Source organism: Nipponia nippon, unplaced genomic scaffold (assembly GCF_047370975.1).
Source record: "Nipponia nippon isolate SJK-2023a ecotype South Korea unplaced genomic scaffold, ASM4737097v1 scaffold_18, whole genome shotgun sequence".
NCBI classification, from domain to species: Eukaryota; Metazoa; Chordata; class Aves; order Pelecaniformes; family Threskiornithidae; genus Nipponia; species Nipponia nippon.
The window spans coordinates 2,631,184-2,652,461 of record NW_028262334.1 but is presented as its reverse complement, the minus strand read 5'-3'; the positions used below and the strand labels follow the sequence as shown (position 1 = coordinate 2,652,461).

General features: G+C 50.2%; 1 protein-coding gene across 5 annotated transcripts; it reads right to left on the bottom strand.

Annotated features, from left to right (window-relative positions):
- Positions 1–5,365: 5,365 nt before the first annotated feature.
- BRAP (BRCA1 associated protein) lies at positions 5,366–21,201 on the bottom strand. Of its 5 annotated transcripts, none has more exons than XM_087754894.1 (13): positions 21,067–21,201; positions 20,720–20,878; positions 19,711–19,912; positions 18,695–18,884; positions 17,056–17,169; positions 16,410–16,558; positions 14,098–14,173; positions 13,339–13,477; positions 12,737–12,846; positions 10,994–11,083; positions 8,978–9,081; positions 8,176–8,282; positions 7,601–7,738 (listed from the first exon to the last, which is right to left on the bottom strand). In XM_087754894.1, the coding sequence occupies exons 1-12, from the start codon at positions 21,146–21,148 to the stop codon at positions 8,225–8,227; spliced, it is 1,473 nt and encodes a 490-aa protein (XP_087611020.1). In that variant the 5' UTR covers positions 21,149–21,201; the 3' UTR covers positions 7,601–7,738; positions 8,176–8,224. The 5 variants fall into 5 exon arrangements, 2 of the variants coding, with proteins under 2 accessions (XP_009470901.2, XP_087611020.1); XR_015704149.1 differs by having other exon boundaries at positions 7,621–7,738; positions 7,990–8,817; XR_015704147.1 differs by having other exon boundaries at positions 7,627–7,738; positions 7,990–8,282.
- Positions 21,202–21,278: the final 77 nt, after the last annotated feature.

Below are 21,278 nucleotides of genomic sequence, written 5' to 3'. Positions count from 1 at the left end.
TTACAAGGCCATGTTTTTATTTAAGATCGGAAAAACAGCTTAATGGATTCCATACTCCCCCTCAGCCCATCCTGCCTGCAGTGGGGGCCAAGGGCTCATCGGAGGTGTCCCCAGGGAAAAGCAGGGGAGGTTCCTGCCGCAGTGCTGGCAGCGCATCGCCAGCATCTCTGCAGGGTTGAACTTCGGGTAGGAAATGGTCAGGTATTTTTATTTAGATGGTAACAGCGCTAAATGCTTGAGAACTAGATGCTGAGACTTAACTATACAATGACATTAGTTTTCCCTGCTAAAGCACTGCCGTGCTAAGACAACTGTTAAAGAAATCCTCTTCGTGATGTCCAGGGAGGGATTTCCCCTCTCACATCTGGGTCTAAACCTGGCAGGGCTAACGTGTTCTTCGTTTAGGCTGTGGCACCTGGGAGACGTAGACCTTCTGTGTGGGAGCTGACATTTTGGAGGCATTATTGGAACTCGGAGCCCTGCATCCGGGCTGGCTCGCAGCGAGTTTTCCACAGGAGCCTGGGTCTTCAAGGGAGCCAAGCACCACTACTTCAGCTGTAGGAACGGCAGCTCCTCATAGCTCTGTCAAACAGCAGGGGCTGAGCACGTGCCAGATGCGGGGTCCCGAGGGAACGCTCCCTTCCAGGCTCAGAGTCACTTCCCAAGATGAAGCATTTGGATTTCTCCTCTCAGTTACGGCTAGCGCAGCTGCAAATATGATCAAAAATATCTAATCCTCTTAACTGCTGCTGCAGTTTGACTCCGATCGCCGCAGAGGAAAACGCTGCGATTTCAGCACGCTGCCTGCATTCCCACGCGGCTGCCTGTAAACCTTGGCTTTTACCCCATTGTTCATTCCTCCCCGTTGATTTCTTGGAAGGAGGAGTAGGTGTTTGGCTCCTTGCGATGAAGCTGCAGGGGTATGTTAGCCAGGGGTGGAGGCGAGGAGCATCCAGGTCCTGGGGCTGCGCTCAGCTCTTGGTGCTCCTTCACTGAGCAGGCAGGATCCAGTTGGGATTTCTTCTTCGCTCCAGTGAAGCTGGAGCACATTTGAAAGCTGCGAGGGAGAATTGCTTGGAAAAAGCCCTCTTTGCTCCTCATGCAACCCCTGCAGTTGCAGAGGGAAACTCTTGGCACGGCTGTGCTTGGACGAGACCGGCCAGCTCCCCCTCCATTGGCATGGGGCCGCTGGCTGCAGCAGCATCCCTGTCCCCTGTGGACAGCACCAGCTCACCCATCTTGCTGGGCTGCATCTCCCGCTCGGCTCCTCCAGCCCTTGCAGAAGATTTTCCAACTGGGACTCCACACAGACCATGGATTCAAGCCAACAGCATTAGGATTTTCTCCAGCCTACGTTAATTCTGCTTGGACTAAGATTACCAGTAGTGTAGAGGAATGGTTCTAGGAGATCTAGGCACATTTTATATGCTAAACAGATTTACTGTGGGGTTATTTTAGGTTTACAGACCTCACACACAGAGACCATGAAGTTGCCCTGGAACCTCGCTCACACCTGTAGTGGGGGTCTCCCACAGCCCGGAGAAAAGGAGCCCACCAAGGTTCAGGTGCTTAAAGCCCTCTGTTTTACAGGGCAAGAGCATACATTTCCTCATCACGCATCAATAGAGACTAATAAATATCACAAAGTCACATATAGAGACATGAGGGAAGAGGGAGACTGGGAGGCAGAGGCACGTTAACAGGTGTCAAGAACATCATCTTTGCATCCAGAAAACCGAGGTACATCCTAGAGTGACATTGTCCTCCAAGGCCATTGCTACCACATAGGGACACTGATAATGGGCAAGAAAAACAGCTACTTTGCAGTCTACCTCCAGGAAAAGGCAGCCTGCCTGCTCGGTCTGGGGCAGCCAGGTGGGTGTTATGAATGTTTTGCAACCTCCACCGGCATTAGGTGGAGCCCCCATAGCTCCCTGCCCAGCACGCACCCCCAAGCGCAGACACGGGGGCTTTACAGCTCAACTTAAGCACTTTTGAGAGCACGACCACTTCAGCAGCATGCGGAAGAGAAGAGCTGCCACTGAAGTGCCACCTTCAGATGACAAGGAACGTGAGCCCAGCACCAGAGACCGGCACGGCCCCAGGGATTGCAGGTGGGGAACAAGGCACACACTTAACACAGCGCAAGCAAGCCAATAGCTCATCCTCACCCCCCTGCTCTCAAGCCCACAAACCCAGATAACTTGTACAACCGCAAAATCATCACCTTGCTAAACCAGCACGGAAGACCAAAATCTCAGTCTGCTGGTGAGCTCAGGCGTGTCCGCTCAGAGCGCAGCTCCCACCAGCGAGCAGCAAAGCTTTCCGCTGCTTCCGAGCCTCACTGCAGCTCAGGAAACCCTCAGCAAAGAGCCCCCACCTACCCCAGCTCCAGCAAGGCAGCAACCCCTCCAGGTGCAGCAGCTTTATAGGAGCTGTTGGCCCCGAAGAAGGTTCAACAGGGACCAGTTTCCTAGTGGGGAAGTAAACATTGCTCGCTCTGAGGTGTTTGGTGTTTTTAACCAGTTTGGGATGGAAGGAGTTTGACTCTCCAGCTCCCTATGAGAAGGTGGAAGGAAACCATGGGAGTGTCTTGAGGTTTGTTGTCTAACTCAATTAACCAATTACTTCCAGGTCAAGAAGGGGCAAAGCTATAAATGCTGCTTGCTGCTATAAATAATGTTTGCTCAAGGGTGGTGCAGGAGCAGGAAGCGTTAGGTGTGGGGTTGTAACTTGAGCTTGAAATGAAAGCAAATATCACAAATTGCTTCCTGCTTCGAGCAAACCTGCCGCTATTTTGCTGTTGTGAACCAGTGCACAGAGCTGGCTCTTGCCTTGGGAAAGGCGTGGAGGAATTCACGCTGAAGAATGAATACGCAAACGTCCCTCCGGTGCTGCGAGACTCCCCTCCGAACACCGCTGACTGTCCTGGTGCAGGACCTGCTGTGGAGAGCTGGGCCAGCGGGATGCGTCTGCCTTTAAAACACCGTTATTAGACCAAAATGCCCATTTATGTAAAAAGGCGGGGGGAAGCCTCAGAGAAATTGGTGTGAATTTCTCAGAGCTCAAACAAGAACAGACAAGTCAGCTGGTGCAGATCAAGGCAGGAATTTTCCACTGGGACTTAGGGAATTGGGCTCTGGTGAAAAGGGAAAGGGAGCGGAGAGTGGGTGGTGGGAGGGCAGCGTGCCCCCTTAGAGGGGCCCGGGCTGGCTGCGGCGCAGGCACAGGGAGCGCAGCGTGGCCACAGGGTGCTCCAGCTGCTGGGATGGACAGACAGACACCCGCAGACCTTTGCCTGCGGGGTGACTCCGTGTCCGCTCTGCTAGTGGCACCACGTGAGGTTTTCCTAGGGCACAAAGCAGAGGAACGTCACCTCACCCGGGACCTCAGCTCCTCCAAGAGCAGAACCCATGTCATGGAGGGGATTAATTGGTGTTAAGGGACAGGTTCTTCCCAAGAGGCAGATTAGCCCACCAAAGAACTAACGAGTCCCTGGAACCGTGTGAAACAGAGTGATGCCAGCCGGGCATCTCACCCCAAACTGTGGTGCCTGTGGCCGGCCGGGCTGCACGGGGTGGGGGGCTGCTGCTGGGCTGGCCCCGAAAGGGCTCGTGGAGACCCATCAGCAGAGAGATCAGGGGGTGCCGGAGCTCGGTGACCGCAGGTGTCACGGGCACTGCGTTCCCCTCCCACCCCAGCAGATCCTGCTCGGAGCTTGGGCACAAACCCTGTGGGTGCTGGGGGTGGCGGGTGGGAAGCCCACCTCACCGTCGAGTTGAGTCCCACCGAGCAGCGCTGCTTTTGCCTCCTAATCTGGACTTCGCCGTTTGCTTACGGGGAACATCCCTGGCGCAGAGCAGTGACAGCTGAGCCCCGGGCCCCAGCTCCCCCCGAGCTGCCCTACAATTCCCTTCCAAGCAGGGGGACACAGCCCTTTCTGTCCCCGCTGTCCCTCCGGCTGCGGGCGCCGCTTCTCCCAGCGGATGAGAAGCCGTGCAAACCCGTCACCCCGTCGAACCGCCTCTCCCCTCCGCTCGCTCAGGAACAGCTGCCGGAGTGAATCATTTCAGCATCCTCAAAGCGTGGAGGACTCTGCCAAGCTTCGTGTGACTTCTGGCTGTCACTCCGCTCCATCTGTGTTTCTCCCTGGCCATTTTAAATCCCGCAGCTTTTCCTGCGGTCCCCGATGACCTCCTCGCGTGAGCAGCTGGGTGCTCTCGCCACAGAGGTGCAGAGCTGACGCCGGCGGCTCTTGGGCCGCCTTGGGCGTTTTCGCCGTTGCCGTCCCACCCACGTACGCAGACTCAGGAGTCGGTTTGCCGTCCTGTTCCCTCTCTGCCAGCCTGTGAATCAGGGACCTTTTGCGGAGAGGGAACAGCAGGATCCAGCGAAGTTGACAGAACGTGCTGGCCACCAGCAGCCCTTCGGGGGAGAGCAGGTCCCCCGTTTCTTGCTCCTGCTAGGAGATCTCCTCTCCGTTGCTGCCACGTAGCCCGCGTGGCGCATGCCAAGGCAGGCTTTATCCTAGAGCTCTCCTTGATACCACTCCAGGCACCCGACACAGCACCAGCGGAGACAGTAAAAGCCCTTTGCTCTTCATCGGGGAGGGGGTGTGCGTTTCTTTCGTGATTTAAAAATAAATAAAATGTCTATTTTAAGGATTTTAATCATAGCAGGAGCTTGGCCAATCTCAGCTGTCCAGTGCTTGGGGGGAGTTTTATGCTGCTGCAACCTTCTGCTGTGGCGACACTGAGTCATCAGCCACGACGCTGACCTGTTCTTTGAGTCACAGATGTCAAAATTTGACCGCGGGCTGGAGAGGCCTGAGCGCCACTGCTTTTTCCAGGCACTTGGGTGTCCGGATGGGGGGTAAGGAAGAGCCACGGCCCGGCCTTCGCTGGGACTTTTCCCTTCACCACGAGCGGGCTCAAGCCGCAACAGCGTGGTCCCGCCGCAGGGAAGTCTCGCGCCCAGCAGGAGCCTGGGGGAGCCCGGTGGATCAGCGGCAGCAGTGAATAAACACCCAGGTGGACACTCTAGGTTGCTTTGCCGCCTGGGATGCTTTTAGGAGAAGCTGGAGGGGACTCAAGGACTGGGGGTAATTTGGTTTAACGCAAAAGTATTCAACAGCCCTTGCTTTTGCCGCGCAAGCTGCCCCCTCCTCGTGAGCCAGAGAGAACTACCCTGCCTCGTCTGCTGAACCGAACTCCCCCCCAGCCCAAACACGACAAAGAGCTCTTTTGGACAGCTTTGCCTTCGAGTTAAAAAGTAGGCGGCTTCAAAAAGAGTAAGTCGCATGTTTTGTTGTTCTCCCCCTGCCATCTCCTCCCTCCACTATGAGTCGACTACACAAACAAAAATACTGCACGCCGTTTTAATTTTCAATCACGTTTTTTGAAAATGAATTCCAAGATACAGTACAGCATCTTAGTGTTCTACACAAAGCAAGCTTTCAGCAAAAGGTCAGAGCATCTTAGGTGGTGTAAAAATATATCTTAAATAAAATAGTTTCTATAGGAGAGCAAGCGGTGTTGTACATCTCTAGGTCCTTAGAATAATTTACAGAAGGCAGAGGCCTGGTTGTACAATCCACACACTAGAAAAGAGTTAGTGTACATTCATGCTACAAAGTTAGAAAAGGTAGAAGTTCCAGACGATTGGGGCAGATCTCCAAACCCAAGCAGGGGATGCAATGAGTGCACGAACAAGCGCCCGGTATTTCCAAGTGAGGAAGTTCCACACTTCCAGTCCATACAGTCAGGAAGCAAAGGGTAAGGACTCGCCTTCCGAGAGTCACTCTCTTTACCGTAACTCATTCCTTTCAGTTGGCCCAAAAGAACAACTTCTAGCAATAAAGGACGAGCTGGTTTATTTCTTTGTCCTAGTTTGGCGCTGGTAAGTCAGAGCTGCATTTTCAGTGGTACAGACTAAGATCAAGGCTGTTCCTGCAGTTTGAGCAGCGGCAAAGGATCACGCTGTGGTCTGAAAAGACAACTGCGGGACTCCCCCAGCCATTTTTAACGAAGGATTAGCCTTTAAACGCTCAGATTGCCGAGCACAACACAGCAACCAGGACTGTCGCTTCTCCAGCCAGGGTAAAACTCTTCCCACCCCAGAGCATCAAGCCTGGTATATATTCTAAGTGAAAACCAACAAAAAACCAAAACCCCCAGATTTGTCCTTTACGGGATCTGCATACCTTTGGGGCAAAGAACACCAAAGTTTTGCCAGCCGAGATTTTGGACAGGGCCGGGTTTCAGAGCAGAACAGGCAGCGCTAAGTGATCACGGTAACCGGATACAACAGCTGCATCTAGCGGCAAGGGTCCAGTCGCAGGGCAGCGCGCTCGGCTCCGCGGCAGCCCCGTGGGCGGGGGACTGCGAGGGCTGGGTACGAGCAGGGAGGAAGAGAGGTTTTTCAATGCTACGCGAGTCGTTCTCCTCACCTTGTTTCGAGGATTGCAGCGCTGGAACTCACGCCAACACACCCCTAGCGCGGCTCGTGGAGGGGACGCGCGCGCACCCCGCTCCAGGAGGATCGGAACGCGGTGGCAGGTGTTAATACGTAACGTGTACCAGTCTTTGCAAAGACAGCTCTATTTAATTGTAGAAACGCCTGTAAAATAACCACGTTAAACAGCTTCCAGAATATAAAAAAAAAAAAACCAACTTTCACGCTTTCTGCCCCAAAGGCACCGAGCACTGGCCTTTCAAAGGCCATCTTTAAAATGAAGAAACAGATAGTAGCAAAGTCCCTTAAAGCGTTTAATGTCCTAGATTACAAGCCTTCCGGACTCGTTCAGTTTCTTACACCACTAAGATGGTTTATTTTGCACACCTCACTCCTTTTTATTTCCAAACTACAGTTCTACTCCTGCACTAGCAGTTCTGCAGTGTCAGGACTGCATGTGCTAAAAGGAGATGTATATAATCTAATTTACACTGTTTATTAAATAAAATCCTTTCTTAATTGAGAATACTTTTAATCCAGGAGAACTGGAGAAGCCTTACACGCTGGGCCAAGCCTACTCTACAGCATCCCCTTGGGGAATGCGATGTTTAACACGTACACACCCACCCACCCCAAAACCGTACGCTCTCCCAGGAGAAAGTCAAATGCGCGATAGGAGGGGCTTTGGAAAGGTAGGAAGGCAAAATGGTCATCAAGATCTGCCTACAAATAGCTAAATAGTGCAGTGAAATGCTTTTAAATACCACAGACACCTCCATTGACTGGCAGCCAGTTTTATGAGCAGCTCTGAAGACAATTTCTAGCTGAGCTTTAGTGAACTGGGCGTTCCCAGCCGGAGTCCCGAGAGTTGAGGCCTACCACCAGCACGGCCAGTTCCAGGACGGGAGCAGGGCGCTCCGATTCTCACTTGCCCCTCTTGCCACGGCCTCTCCTGGAAGAAGGTTTGCCCGTGCCCCCTGTGGAGGAGCTGGCAGAAGATGCCACTGCAATGTTGATCTGTCCTTCCTGAATCTCCTGTCGGGTCTCAGCTGGGAGGTGATTGATTTTCTGTTGCGTCTCTAAGTAGAACATGACATCCCGCAACTGCTCCTGGATCTCAGAGATCTGCAGGTCCTTCTGTTCGCAGGTTTCCTTTAACGCTCTCTCCTCCTCCTTTAGTTTGTTCTGAAGCAAGGCTTGATTCGCTCGCAAACACTTATTCAGTTCTTGCTCCTCCTTCAGCTCGTTGGAAAGCTTAGCCACTTTGTTATTCAGCTGAGAACACCTTACAAAGAGAAGCGCGAGTCAGGAAAGCAGTGCACCATACCAAGATCAAACACCACTGCATCCTTTTGATTTCCAGTCCCTTAGGGCAACTGACTCCCAGCCATCCCCAGCCCCACCAAGACCACCTGGAACTTGGTTTTCTGGCACAAGATGGGCAAGGGGAGGTAACCCAAGAGGACTCTGAAATCCCCCCAGGATTTTCTACCCAGCTTGAGGGTTGCTAGCACCTGCTCGTCTGTGTGGTGTTACCTGCATACGGAATAGGATGTTGTGAAGCAGAATCCCTTCCTTCGTCCCTCCCACCGCACAACCCAGGAGAATCCCTTCCCTTGCAAGTTAGGCAATTCCATCTGGTACCAAAGGCCAACAGAGGTGACAGACAGGGTGCGCATGGGAGCATGGGACTGTAACCTTCAACAGGCATCTGCAACTTACGGAACAGGCGCCGAAAAGGGCCCCGAGATTCCGGGGGGTCCTTAGAGAGCTAAGGACGATCAGGGACCTCCAGAGGCTGGCTCCCACCACACTCCAAGTACAAGACCCTGAAAATACCACTTCACTCAGATGCCAGATGCTCCCCCAAGGATATCAGTAGCCTCACGTTTCACAGACAGTGCTTCCCTGCTCCTAACAACTCAGTGCTTTTGCCCTGAAAGTTTTGCTGGCACCATACACAGGCTCCTTTCCACTCACCAAGGCGAGCTGTGCGAACCACAGCTCCCTAGCCTGGGTCTCCTGCTCCACCAGGACTGCTGGAGAGCCTGGTGGGCTAGGAGGAACAGCACACGCAGTCCCACCTAGGGAGCGGGAACAGACTGATCTGCGCAGTCCCCACGCTTGACGTCTTTCATCTAGGCATTTCCCAAGATCTACGTTTCCCTCCGTGCTGGGTGAGTTGCCTCTGTTGAGCTGCCTTTCTTCTTTTTGGATGTACCCGCCAATTGTGAAACAGGCTGGCGTCTCCCTCTGAGCAGGCAGAGGAAGGATTACTGAATGCTAAATATGCAGACCATGTAAAAAGAGCCAAGAGCCCAAAAGCTGTGTTCCAGTCAACAGGCACTTTCAATTTGTGAACACCTACAGAAACGAGAGCTTTTTTTAAAATAAGCTGTGTTCTCAGTATATCGTTCTAAATAGCTCAAAATTGCCCAGGAACAACAAGATTTTTTTTCATTTTGGATGTCAGTGCGCGGAGTTTTAATGGCTGCATGGGACTAAAGCTGGCAGCGGTACCCACTTCCTTTCGACAGACTGCTTTTCTTTGAGCAAGTCATTCAGCCTCTGTTCCAGACTGTCACACTTCTCAATGGTCTCTTTAAATTTGGTCTTCATGTTGTTAATCTGTAAAAACAAACACACAGGCATTTCAAAGAGATCAAAGTCCTGTGCGCTTCCATTATGACATTCATTTTTCTGGAGCGGTTTCCAGACTTTGACCAATTACTATATCCAGGTAAGCAAAAGCTTTGAGACGAGAAAAGGCCTAATTTTGATGAAGACCCTCTGCATTTACAGTTCGCGGTACCCCAACGAGGAACCACGTTGCCGTGGAAGCTGCTCACACAGAACAGCAACTCAGGCTGCAAATCTGTGCCAGGCACCCCATTCAAACAAAAGCTGCATCAGATCCTTAACTTCTTATTGACTGCAGTTAAGCACTCATTTAGCCATTCTCTCAGACTTTTTTCTGTCTGTCAGCAAACTTCAGTTTCCATCTTCAGGCTTTACAATGTCGAGCTTTTGCTCCTTTTAAATTAAACCTCAAATAAGTATGGTCAAAATCTGAAAATTAACACGCTACTTTGCTCAGCACTGACTCAGCAGCTTGCTGTCATAAGGCAGTGACCTACTGACACGAATATCTTACTCATGCAAAACGCAAACAGAAACACACGTACGTCGGCTTCCTCTTCCCCTCTGCTTCACAACTCGAGGCTGCTACTGCTGAAGAAAACCAAGCTCTCATTCTCTAGGCACTGCACAGAACATGTCAAAACCTCTAACATAAGGCTTACAGGAGATTTATAGACAGAAATACTTGTTTCCCCTATATTAGAGTCAAAAGCATGCTTGCATGTAGTGGAGACAGGAATTTACAGGAAAAATGCTTTCCTGGAGGAGCAATCTGGATAACCGTCAGTGTCAGCACACACGGTGCCTTCACTGATGCCAGAGTCAATGCAGAGCAGGTTTTAAGCCTTCCGGCCTTAATCACTGACTGTTTATGCAGCTGATGGTTAATTTGGGGAAGTAGCCTGAGCACTGATTATGGAATACACTGCATAGTGGCACTGATCCAGACAAGGCTTACATGGAGCAAGGGCCATGAATAAAACCATAAGGATCTTTAAACATGAAACCGCATTTGGGGCATATATCATAGTCGTTTGACTTTGAAGTTGCTTTGTGGATTGTGTTCCCTGGTCACGTGCAAGATGATTTTCGCTGTATCTTTTCCTTTTATAGAGCCCTCCATAAGATTTCTGGGACTGTTCTTTAGACCAAGGTCAATGACCGCTATTTTGACAGTCATAATTTCTACATTTACGATGCTTCTTAACTGCAGATATGAAATGGTTAATTAGAAGTCATGCAGAAAGTTCAGTTAAGGACTCAACCCTAAATCCTGACTCACTTTAAACCTAGTTGAAAGGATCTAGTGAAAAGCATTAAAATATTCTCACTGGATTTTTGCTCATGACATTTTGAAGCAGTCCTGCCTACGGAATGCTTTATAGGACGAGACTCTGAACTTTTCCCAAAGGGTGATGAGGAGAGACAGGGGATCAAAAAGAAAGGGCAAATCAATATGCATTTGGAGCAGAAAGACTGCTACCACTTTCTGCAGCCGAGCAAATTAAAGTCATGTTGTCTATGCTACACTAACCTTCCCTAGAGATACACATCAGTGCGAGACGGATGGCATCGGCAAGCAGGGATCCTGCAGCAGCACGGACTTGTTTTCACCACTGCTGCAGTTTCCTGAGCAGCACATTTAAATCAACCTTCAATCTCGGTGGCAATCTACCTACTTCTGCACCACTGAGCAGCAAATTGCTAGATCTGAGCATCGAGATAAGGGATAGGTCTTGGAGCCAATTTTCTCAGCTGGTAGTGAAACAGGCTATGGGAGGCCACGTCACGCGATGTTCAGGCTGTACAAGAGACTGAACAGCTCCGTCTCCCATTTAACTGAACAGCGACCAGCGGCCTGTTTCAGCAGAGTTTCGCACATGCCCAGAGCAGAGCTCACCTCTTCAGCTGTATCCTTTTCTATTCGGACAATCTTGTTTTCCCAATAGATTCGCTGCGATTCCAGCTGGCTTGTTAGCAAATATGAGTACTATAAACACAGAAGATATACACAGAACAGTCAGCTTTTACGTAAGGGTGGCTATGCTGATTAAGAAGCCCAAAGGGCTCCAATATACAAATCAATTTAATCAGATGAAATTGAGCATACAGGACATTCTGAACATACATGCAAACTGCAGATCCAGCAGATGTGTTTCACCAATTTGATTTCAAAATCAAATCACTTGGTTTTCTGAAGTCAAGGAAAGCCTTTAGAGAACAACAGCAAGAATCAAGTAAAAGTTCCGCCAAGCCGTACCCAGTATCATGCCAAGGACTTTTTAACGAGGAGACAGATTTTTCATGGCAGTAGCAATAAATCTCTACAAGATTTACACTCCACAGGAAAATGAAGCATCGACCATCCCTGTCACGAGCGTCTGGAGATCCCAAAGGCTGAGTTGCCGAGTTCCCCATTCACAGCCCAAAACCCAAGGCAGAAGGGTAAGCGCGCATATCTAGCTTCACTGTAAGAACGTCTCTGGGAAAGCATCCTCAGCTGTGTATAACTATTCACAATTATTGTTCTCCAACAAGTAAGGCCCATTCCAACGTTATTTCGGCATCTGAACAAGGATATATGCCTTACATCCCATCTTTTCCCTCCTGGTTCTGCAAATGAGTTATGAGAAGGTTGGAAAACGTGATCATTTCTTAACTTCAGGCTAATAAGCACCAAATTAGGCATTCGCTTCAGAATTAAACATGTGCAAAAAGCCTGGAACACTCTCAGTAATATCAGAGCGCCAAAATACACTGCCAAATTCATTCTCTCGAGAAACATTTAGATCTGATAAGCTAGACAGAGAGGCCTTACATACTTTAAGCACCCATGTCCCAGAAAAAAGGGTTAAAAATAGCTGGTTTGGCATCTAAGCCCTTACTGAGAAAATTAATGGAAAAGCAACCAAGTATCTGTTTGAGCAATAAGCTTACGAAGTCTGGTCTCTATGGGCTGTTCCTCCTCAGATACCCTTGTGTCTAATGCGGCTGAAGTCATGCTGCAGTATATCTGCTCAGTGGAGCAGTAATTTTGAGTTTCTCTCCTTTACCCTTCTAGTTAGGATAGGAGAAGCTGGCCAACAGGTACAAAATAATCATTATCTCTTCAAGGGAAGGGAGGAGAACAGGGCTGGTCTCAGACGAGCCTGTCAGCTTTCCTTGACAGCCAAGGTAAGCACACAGCTATGGATTCCTACATACTTGCCCCGTTTACAAGCTAAACTGCTCGAATTGACAGTTCCTTACACATCCTGGCTCTTAAGCCAAGTCACAGATCCACTAGGAAGGGGCTGGTGAGCGAGTCTGGGCATTCGGACCCATTTCTCTCTCCAATGACCTGAGTGCTTGTAGCAGCGTAACCAGCTAATCCTCAGTCTACCGGTGAACACAGGATGAAACTGCAGCCAGCTTACACTTAGCTGCATTGGCTCTGCAGAGCCAAGCAGAGTTGTGGTGGTTTTTTGTTTTTTTTTAAAAAAAAGGGCAGAAAAAACATCCTGCTTCTGCCTGAAGATGATTGCCTACAGGCAGGGAGCAGGTCTGCTGTATAAGATGATGTAATTTTCCTGTAGTCGTATCTGGATTTGAAACAATTCCACACAGCAGCACAATGCAGAGTCCAATAAGCCAAAATATTTACCTCTAATTGTAAGGCATCAATTTTCTCTTCCTGACACATATCTCCCTCGCACTCATACTGAACTATCTTCCCATCAGTTTTACTTGCAACCAGTCGATGGACGTAGTTATCTGAAGAGAGAAAATTCAACCACAGGGAGTTTTAGCTTAAGAACACCCAGGTTGACACCAGTGGAAATACTTTATGCAGCATAATTAACCATGCAGACTGCTGCAACAGCGTATTAGCAAGGCAGAAAGCCAACAACAGATGTATTTGTTATTTAGCAGACTTCGCACAGACACCTTACAGGATATTTATTACAACAGCCCATTCCCAACCTCAGGGCAAATTGATGGAAAGGGAGTAACAAACACATTCCACAGAGACTACAGGACTGCCCCCGTTCATTACAGAATCATGTTCTCCCTCCTCCATCTGCCACAGACCCACGAAAACTGCTATTAGAGAGGAGACAGATGTTCCCAAAAGGCAAGGGATTAGTACAGATGCAAACCCCTTAATCTCCAAGCAAACTCTATCACAAGTACTCTTACTAAGGGGTCCCAAAAGCCGTTTTACAAACAAGGTCATCCTGCAAGAGGGGAAGACAGAGCGCTTACCTCCAGCATAGTCCCAGACTCTGTGGTTGGTCAACTGCATTGCGTAGGTGTGCTGGGTCTCCTCGAAGTGTTTGTAAGCGTGTCGACTCACGTACCGGCCACAGCCTATGTGCCCACATATTAAGCAGATCCAAAGGTTCTGTCAACAGAATGAGAAAGCTCTGTACATACAACCCCGTCAAGCAGCCCTTTGAGAAAGTGTGATCGGACACCGATGGCCCGCTGATGCTGTGTACATCCAGTCACTTCCTTAGAAAGCGAACAGCGTTTGCTTTTCCCCCTCCTTCTTTGAAGCCCTGCTCAGCTGGAAGGCTAAAGAGAAGGAGGTACCTCTCATTCAAGCCAATTACAAGCCTGCAGGTGCTGGGTACATTGATAGATTATCACAAGCATGGATGGAAGAATGGCCTTGGCTAAGGAACGAGGCACCTCAGCAGGACGACAAAAGCAAGCTCTGAAGAACACAGACTAGAAGGGATCACCAAGTTCAATGTTAGTTTAGCTGCCTCCTATCATACTCATCTTATCACGCACACTCTGATCAGCTTACGTGCTAATACTTCTAAGAATCAGAAACATTTGTCAGAACAGGAAACCTGGGAGGTAAGATCCCTTCCCAGTACTGATTCCAACTCAAAAGGAAAGCAGATATACCACTGACTGGTAAAATCAGCCACAGCATTAACCCCAAAAGCAACTAGAGCAGCTGTGCAGTCAGATCTAGTCTAGATCTCACTCACCATCCACCCACCTACTTACTTCTTGAACTCCACACTCAAAGCACTTGTTCTCTTCCACTGGCTCAGGCGTTTGGCAGTATCTGCAGACAGGACACCTAGAGGGCAATAAGCATCATGATTAGACACAAGGAGCTCCATCTTAATATTACGGTAATTAAAAAAGAGAGCCAGAGAGCTCAAAGTAAATGCCTTATGCAGTGGGACGCTCCTTATGTGCGTGCATCTCTCAGCTCGCATTTACCCCACTCAAATTTGCCTCCATTCCACACAAGGCTACTGTTTTTAAAGCCAGTAAGTGACAGAATAACAAAGAACAGTTCTTCTGAAGCCATTTCACAGTCTCAGCTTGATCGCGTTTTGCTGCAGTCCAGGTGTAGAGAACAACTGCAACCAAAAGCCTCGGTGGGGCTGCCAGCAACCTCAGCCTCTGCCAGTAAGCAAAAAAGCCACAACCGAGCTCAAGAAACACTTCCCTGCCTCAGCCATAAACACTGCAAGAAGCACTTGTATAGATGCGTTACATATCTCTAAACACTGCTCCTCCGGACTGCTGCCAACTGATGTCTTCAGTTCTCCATTACCTGCAGGGTTTTATGCAGCAGCTACACACTGTTGTGGAAGGATGCTGTAACTACACATTGCTGAGGACAGCGAGTAACAGAGGGAGGTACTACACTTTGCAAACATACTTTAGTACTTAAAACAACCCTAAGGAGATGAGGAGATGCTTCAATTTCACCCCAACCCAATGGATTCAGTCTCAGCCCTTCCAGGAAGAATATCCCATAACTGTACCCTAAAAGAATCAGTAGCAGGCACCCCACTATCATTTCTTTTGAAACTATACCACCGTGCTGCCAGAAAGACAGAAGACCCAAGACCAGAAGGAACCTCTGTCCAGAGCCTAAGCACCAGAAGCTCAGCTAGGGAGCCGGGTAACTGAGGCTGTGCATCCTGTTGCCAGGATTGTTTATGCATTTTTCGTTAACTGCTGGATAAGCTACAGAAATATTCAAGGGAGGAGACAATTGGATTGCAGTCAGCTTTCTATACAAATTCAGGCACTTACAGCCTCCGTGGCGCCTAAGCAAAGTGGACAGGGATTTTCTTTTATTGTTCTTCTAGGCTGGGAGAATAAGTTCTGCTTAAATTGTGTATTAGATATTTAAGTGCTATTTTGGATCTTGCTCCTACACTGGCTAAGCTCCACTGCTTCAAATTTAAACTGGTTTGGATTTGTGGAGCAAAGCAGCCCGTAAACTTGAATAGCTACAAATCTGATTAATCTTACTGAGGTTCTGTTACTTTGGCTTACAAATGATGTACAGAGGGCTAAAATTTTCCTCACGCTCCACCAGAGAATCAGGCAATCAGGGTTACCAGTGACAGAGAAGAAAACACAGTGACGACTGGCAGCCTTCTGCTGCAGTTATCTATGACGGCCTGATGTGCAGTAAAACAGCAAACAGCGTCCAGAAGAACGCAAAATACGCACAACTGATAGCAGCACCTGGGTGCCAGTCGGGGGCTCTGCAGTCAGGAGCTCAGACACACCAAAATCCCCGTCTACAGGGATGTGAAGGATGGTAAGAGCAAGGACAGGGAAGGGTTAGCAGTAGTGAAAAGAAGAGCTGCTTTAAGGACAGGCGCAGGTCTGACCCCCAGCCCTGCCCAGTGCCACGGAGGGTCTCCCTGAGCCAGTGACATGGCCTCCCATCGCTCAGCCCACACCCACCTGGAATAATACAGCCTGTCTAGAGCAGCTGCCTTCCCTTCCCGATTTACTGGGCGATATTGTCATCGTCCCTTCCTTCCACCGCCTCCCTTCTGTCTCACTTTCCAGTCCTGTCCCCCTGTCCACCTGCTCTTGCCCAACCCTTCTTCATCCTCTCCCAGCATCTAAGTCAGATGCTGCCCTGCAGGGCTCCCGAAAGGACTCCCAAGCCCCAGCCAGATGTGCAGACCTGTCTACAGCGCAGCCTCAGCTATGCCGAGGAAACGAATGACTGAACAGACACCCAAGACTGAGCAAAACAGGGCTGTGTGTGCATCCAATGCTGTTTACCCCGGTATTTTTATCCTAATGTATTTTAAAATAATCAGCATTACTCTACAACCCCTGTCCTGCCTTAGCAGTGAGGCCCACGGGCAACACTCTTCGATTAGTTTTGGTGGGGAGATTTCTCTCTGGGAGTCTCTTCATGGGAAAAAAAGAGCATTAGAACTTGCAGTAATTCCTGCCCCCACACTCAGATGAGGAAAACCAGGTTTGTTAGCACGTAACCACCACACTCGGAGTTTTAGATGTGGAAATACAGAAAAGCCTCTTACGTGGTGTCCTCCCACCGCTGCAGACACTGGCTATGAAAGCTGTGGTTACACAGCGTGGTAAGGATCCCGTTCACGGACTCATCCATCCTCTCCAGGCACACTGTGCACTTCGGGAGCTCTGTCAGATCCATCACAGGCAAGCTGGCCCCCTTCAGAAGAACAAGCAAGACAAATTGCTCAGCACCCTCCAATCACCACACATTAAGCACCCACATAAGAAAAAGGTCAAATTTCTCTCTCATTGCTGCTGGTGCTAGGGTACAAAAACACGACAAAGTAATCCTGGGAGCCTACACAGCAGTTACAAATTTATTGAAAAAGAAAGCGATCCACAACATTCAATAGACCACAACCAGAATCCTCTTCACAGCATGGGCTCAGTGCAGGTGCTGCATCTGCCACCAGCCCCATTCTGTTTTCTGGATTTACTAAATCTACTGCCCATGGCAGGCTTAGATCAGAGACGCTGCAGTGGCGAGGCACGAAGCCCACGAACACAGCAAACAAACTCTCCCAAGTAGAAAGAGCGCTGGAATGGGAAATGGGGGTTGGGTTGATACAGTTATGCAATTCTTGTAGCGTTCTGCCCAGTCCAAATAATGCTGTTAAAATTCTCTGAAGCGCAGGGAAAACAAAACAAACTTACATCTTCTGATTTGAAGACTTCAGCCCTTTCCACATATACCAGCTGGCAAACATCCTCCTCTATAGAGTTGAACTGCCGGCCGTTGCATGCCATATAAAAGCTATCTGCATCAGCCTATGCACAAAACAAAGGAAGCCAGTTAAAAAGAGAAAACTCGCAGCTGATACAACCGAGGAAGAGGAGGAGAAATCTGCTGTATCCTCTCTTCTCCCCTCCACCAAGCCCTGTAATAGCAAAGGAGATATTTCGGACAGTCAGCTCCTGCCAGCAGGCATCGCATCTTGGCACTGGGTTTAGCATTACCACTTGAAGACAAGAAGTGAAGTTCACAGCAGTGACAGCTACTCTGATATTTGAGCATTCAGCAGGAATAACGGATTTCCCTTCAGCATCTGTTTTGCCCTTTGTCAGCACTTTCAGTGCATTTGCAAAGCAAATTTCGTCTCTGCAAAAATTTAAGAGGGCCACATTACAGGACACCGATACTTTTGCCGGGGAAAGGAGCAACAATTTACCTGTGGGAAAGGATCCATTTCACCGGTCACAACTCAGGCATGCTCTGAACCATGCCCGAGAGTCACTTGCAAAGAGGCAGAACCAAAACAAAACCTGTCAAATACATCATCCATTTTCACTCAGTAACCTCCCCAAACCCTTTCTCTCGCAAACTATCATGCCAGATTGAGGCAAATTAGCTGAATGCCACATGCCCATATTCCTGGTTGCTCCAGCCAGAAGCATAAAGGCCCATGAGATCTGCGTTTGCTGCCTTTAGGGTCAATTGGGGAACAGGGCTTCAGGGAATTTCTCAAGAAACAGGGATTTCAGGGTGAATTGAGTATAAGTTTACAGATTTGCTGCAAGGCTGTGTAGCACCAGATATTTGCCCCTGAAATCTGATACAGCGACATACAAAACGCATCTTTGCCACTACTGCAAATAGCACAAAATGCACACAAATACTGCATCTGCACAACAGGCATGGGAAATATCTCACGCAGCGTTCACAGCTGGGGGAAACCTCTCCCCCAACCCCAAAATAAGTCATTTGCAGTTGGGAGAAAAGAAGGTAGACGTGAGAGGGTCCACACAGGAATTGGCAGGGGGGAATGCTTAAAGCTACACAGTTCGAGATGACCTGTGAGCAGCGAACTGTGTTACCTGGTTATCAATTCATCCCTTAGACTCTCAGTTTTGGGGGAGACTGTCCCTTTCACACTGTACTGGCAGTGGCTGTGAGACCACCCTGCTCCTCAGAAAAGCAGAACAAGTCTTTCCTAAAACGCAACCGAAGTCCCACCGGCTGGGGGGGCTCAGCACAGTACAATGCACCACTCTCTTTTTGAATATGCTCTGAGATAGCAGAGAACTGGGTATCCTTACCATTTTTTAAAAACATCCTGCCAACAAGAAATAGGATAGCTAGAACATGGCAGACGCTTGCCTCCAGGTCAAGGTGTGGGACTAATCCTAGTCAGCAGCTCCGGGAAAGCTCCGGGCAATAGGACAGGACTGTCTCTCTGAGGGTGAAGTGCAATCTTGGCTAACAGCTGGCCAGCGAAGCCAGACAGCGCGCCTGAACAGCAGCTGTACGCAACAGCGCTGTCCCTTCTACAGCAAAGGGACTTGCAGCTCTTACCTGCGAGCTAAACTTTATCAGCACCATGTACTGGTTTGGAGTGGAATCTCGGATGATTTTCATGTGCTCGATGACTTCGTAGAAGGAGGCCACAAACTTCATCAGGTCATGACTGGTCATCGTAGCAGGGACCGTGAGGATACACAGCATGGCGCTGCGCCTCACGTCTTCTTTTAGAGAGGTCATCTTGCTGATAAGGCAACAGTGACACAACCTCACGTCATTTCAGACAGGACAAAGGCAGAGCTGGATACACCACACTTCCAACAGCCGCAGTTACTACAACAGCTTTGTTGTCAATCTTAATCCTCTTTTGCACGTTTGTAGATGTTAAGAAAGAGAAGCAAGGGGGTGTGGTAAGCATCCAACATACCCACGTGAAACTATTACTCTTTAGCAAAGGATTACACTGGGCAGCTCCAATAAACAATGGTTTTGTCAGGAATAATTTGACATCTGTTTTTCTATAGAAACAGTTGATGTTGGCAAGCCACAGATGCTCAGAACTATTCCTAGAACAAATGAGCAATGTTTGTCCGTATTTCAAATGTCCATTTTGTGTCTCCTGATAGCTTTCAGGAAGACCCAAAATGGAAGTTCTCGTGCAGTTACAGGGGAACGGCATGGAACTGTAATCCCTGAAACATGGGATGGAACCTCCCACTTCAGACAGCTCCCACCAGGATCCCAGAGATCACAATTTAATTGTGGGATCCCTTGAGAAGTTCCTTTCTAATGTCATTTTTTAAGACCCTGCATTTGTCTTACGCTATTACAGCCCCCAGCACAAGCCCTCCCCGCCTGGAGCGGCATCACCCGCGGCCCGGGGACCCGGCCCAGCCTCAAGCTCTACCATTCACACAGGGACCTGTCTGCCCTCCCGGGTGCGAGTCACCCTTCCTGTTTGTCCCAGCTCGGGAGCCACAGCCCCGGGGTGACAGACTCACCCTTCCGGGTGGCAGCATTATTCAGGAGCACTGTTCCCATCAGAGCTACAATTAGTCAAGCATTCTTACTTTGTTTTGTACAGATGCATAATGCCATGAACGATTTCAACTGAGGGATTCCCGCTGAAGAAGGAAATCTGGTCAGGGAGCTGTTTTGAAGGCGAGTCTGGAGCAGCCTCACGCTCTTTACTTTGATCGTCATGTTTATTTTTGTCCTCAGCAGATGCAGCCTCTGAAGATTTTCTTCCTTCCATGCCAGCTTTTGTTTCATCTTTTACAAACCAAAAGTTTCCACATTACTAATGGCTCATCAGAAACGTCTGCCGTTCCCTAAGCACAGCCTGAGTGTACGCAACAGCACCCCGAGAAGTCAAATTACAACCCTGGAAAGCAGCAGAACGAGACACCTCTCATCTCTGCTGTTACAGAGAAACTCCAGAGCTGCCAGACACCTGGTCGAGCCCCTGGCAGGACCCGGTGCTGCAGATCAAGCTAGATGAGTTTTGAACCATGCCTGGTGAAATCCCAGCAGGCACTGGTATCAGCACAAAGCAGCCAGGACGGGTTTGCTGAGCATGGGCGAGGAGAGCCTGCAGCAGCGAGCTGCTCCTCCTGCGCTGCTCTGATGGCGACTCGGGCATTCGACGCGACTTGGGAGCTTCTGTCTTGAAACTCCCCCTCTATCAGGGAATTTAATGTCTGCAGAGCCAAACGGTCCCATTCCTATGGGCCAGCAATGCTGGCAAGCAAAACACCAACCAGCCCACGGCAGAGCCCAAAATAAATTAACCCTTTGCAGAGGTGCGAAACGTTTGCCAGCAATAACCAGCTCTCCTGTCCAGTCCCCAGCACACATTCCTTAACTTCTCGACTTGTTTTCTAAACTGCATGGCCGGCTTGAGACCTGCCAACCCAGCAGCACCTCCGCCATCCCCACACTGACAGACAGTTGTCACCAGCGGGGCCAGTGACTGGGGAGCGCCACGCTCCCCTTCCGCAATACGGGGCCACCACACAAGCGGGGTGGGCAACAACCACAGACCCGAAAAAAGGCATTTCTCCCCCCCGAGGCCGGTACCTGGCCGCGGCTGGATGGTCTCGATGATCACGTCGGTCATCTCCCTGCGGCCGAGGTGCTGGTGGAGGATGGCCGCCCGCTCGCCGGGGCCTTTCCCCTCCAAACAGGAGGGCACAGCGGCCGGGGCCGCCCCGTTGCTCTCCGCAGCCATCTCCGGAGCTGTGCAGGGAAACGGAGGGGTTGGGACGGGGTGGTGGGAGCGGAGCCCCGGGACCGGGACCCAGCGGCAGCACCGGGACGGCGACCCCGACCCTCTCCCCCGGGGCACCTGGGGGCGGCGGGCAGGGCCGACCCCGCAGGCGGGCCCGTTTCCCCGGGTGGGAGGGAACGGGACCGCAGAGACTCACCGGCCGCGCTGTAAGCGAAACCCGCGGGCAGCGGCGAGTGCTCGGCCAGCTCCAGCCGGATCACCACCAGGGACACGCTCATGGGCCCGGGCACCGCGGGCCGCCGCCGCCACCGCGCTCCGAGGAGGCCGAGGGAGATGAAGCACCGCTTCCGCCTCCCGCACCTTTCCTCTCTGACCCCGCCGGGGTCACGTCGGCGACGCGATGACGTA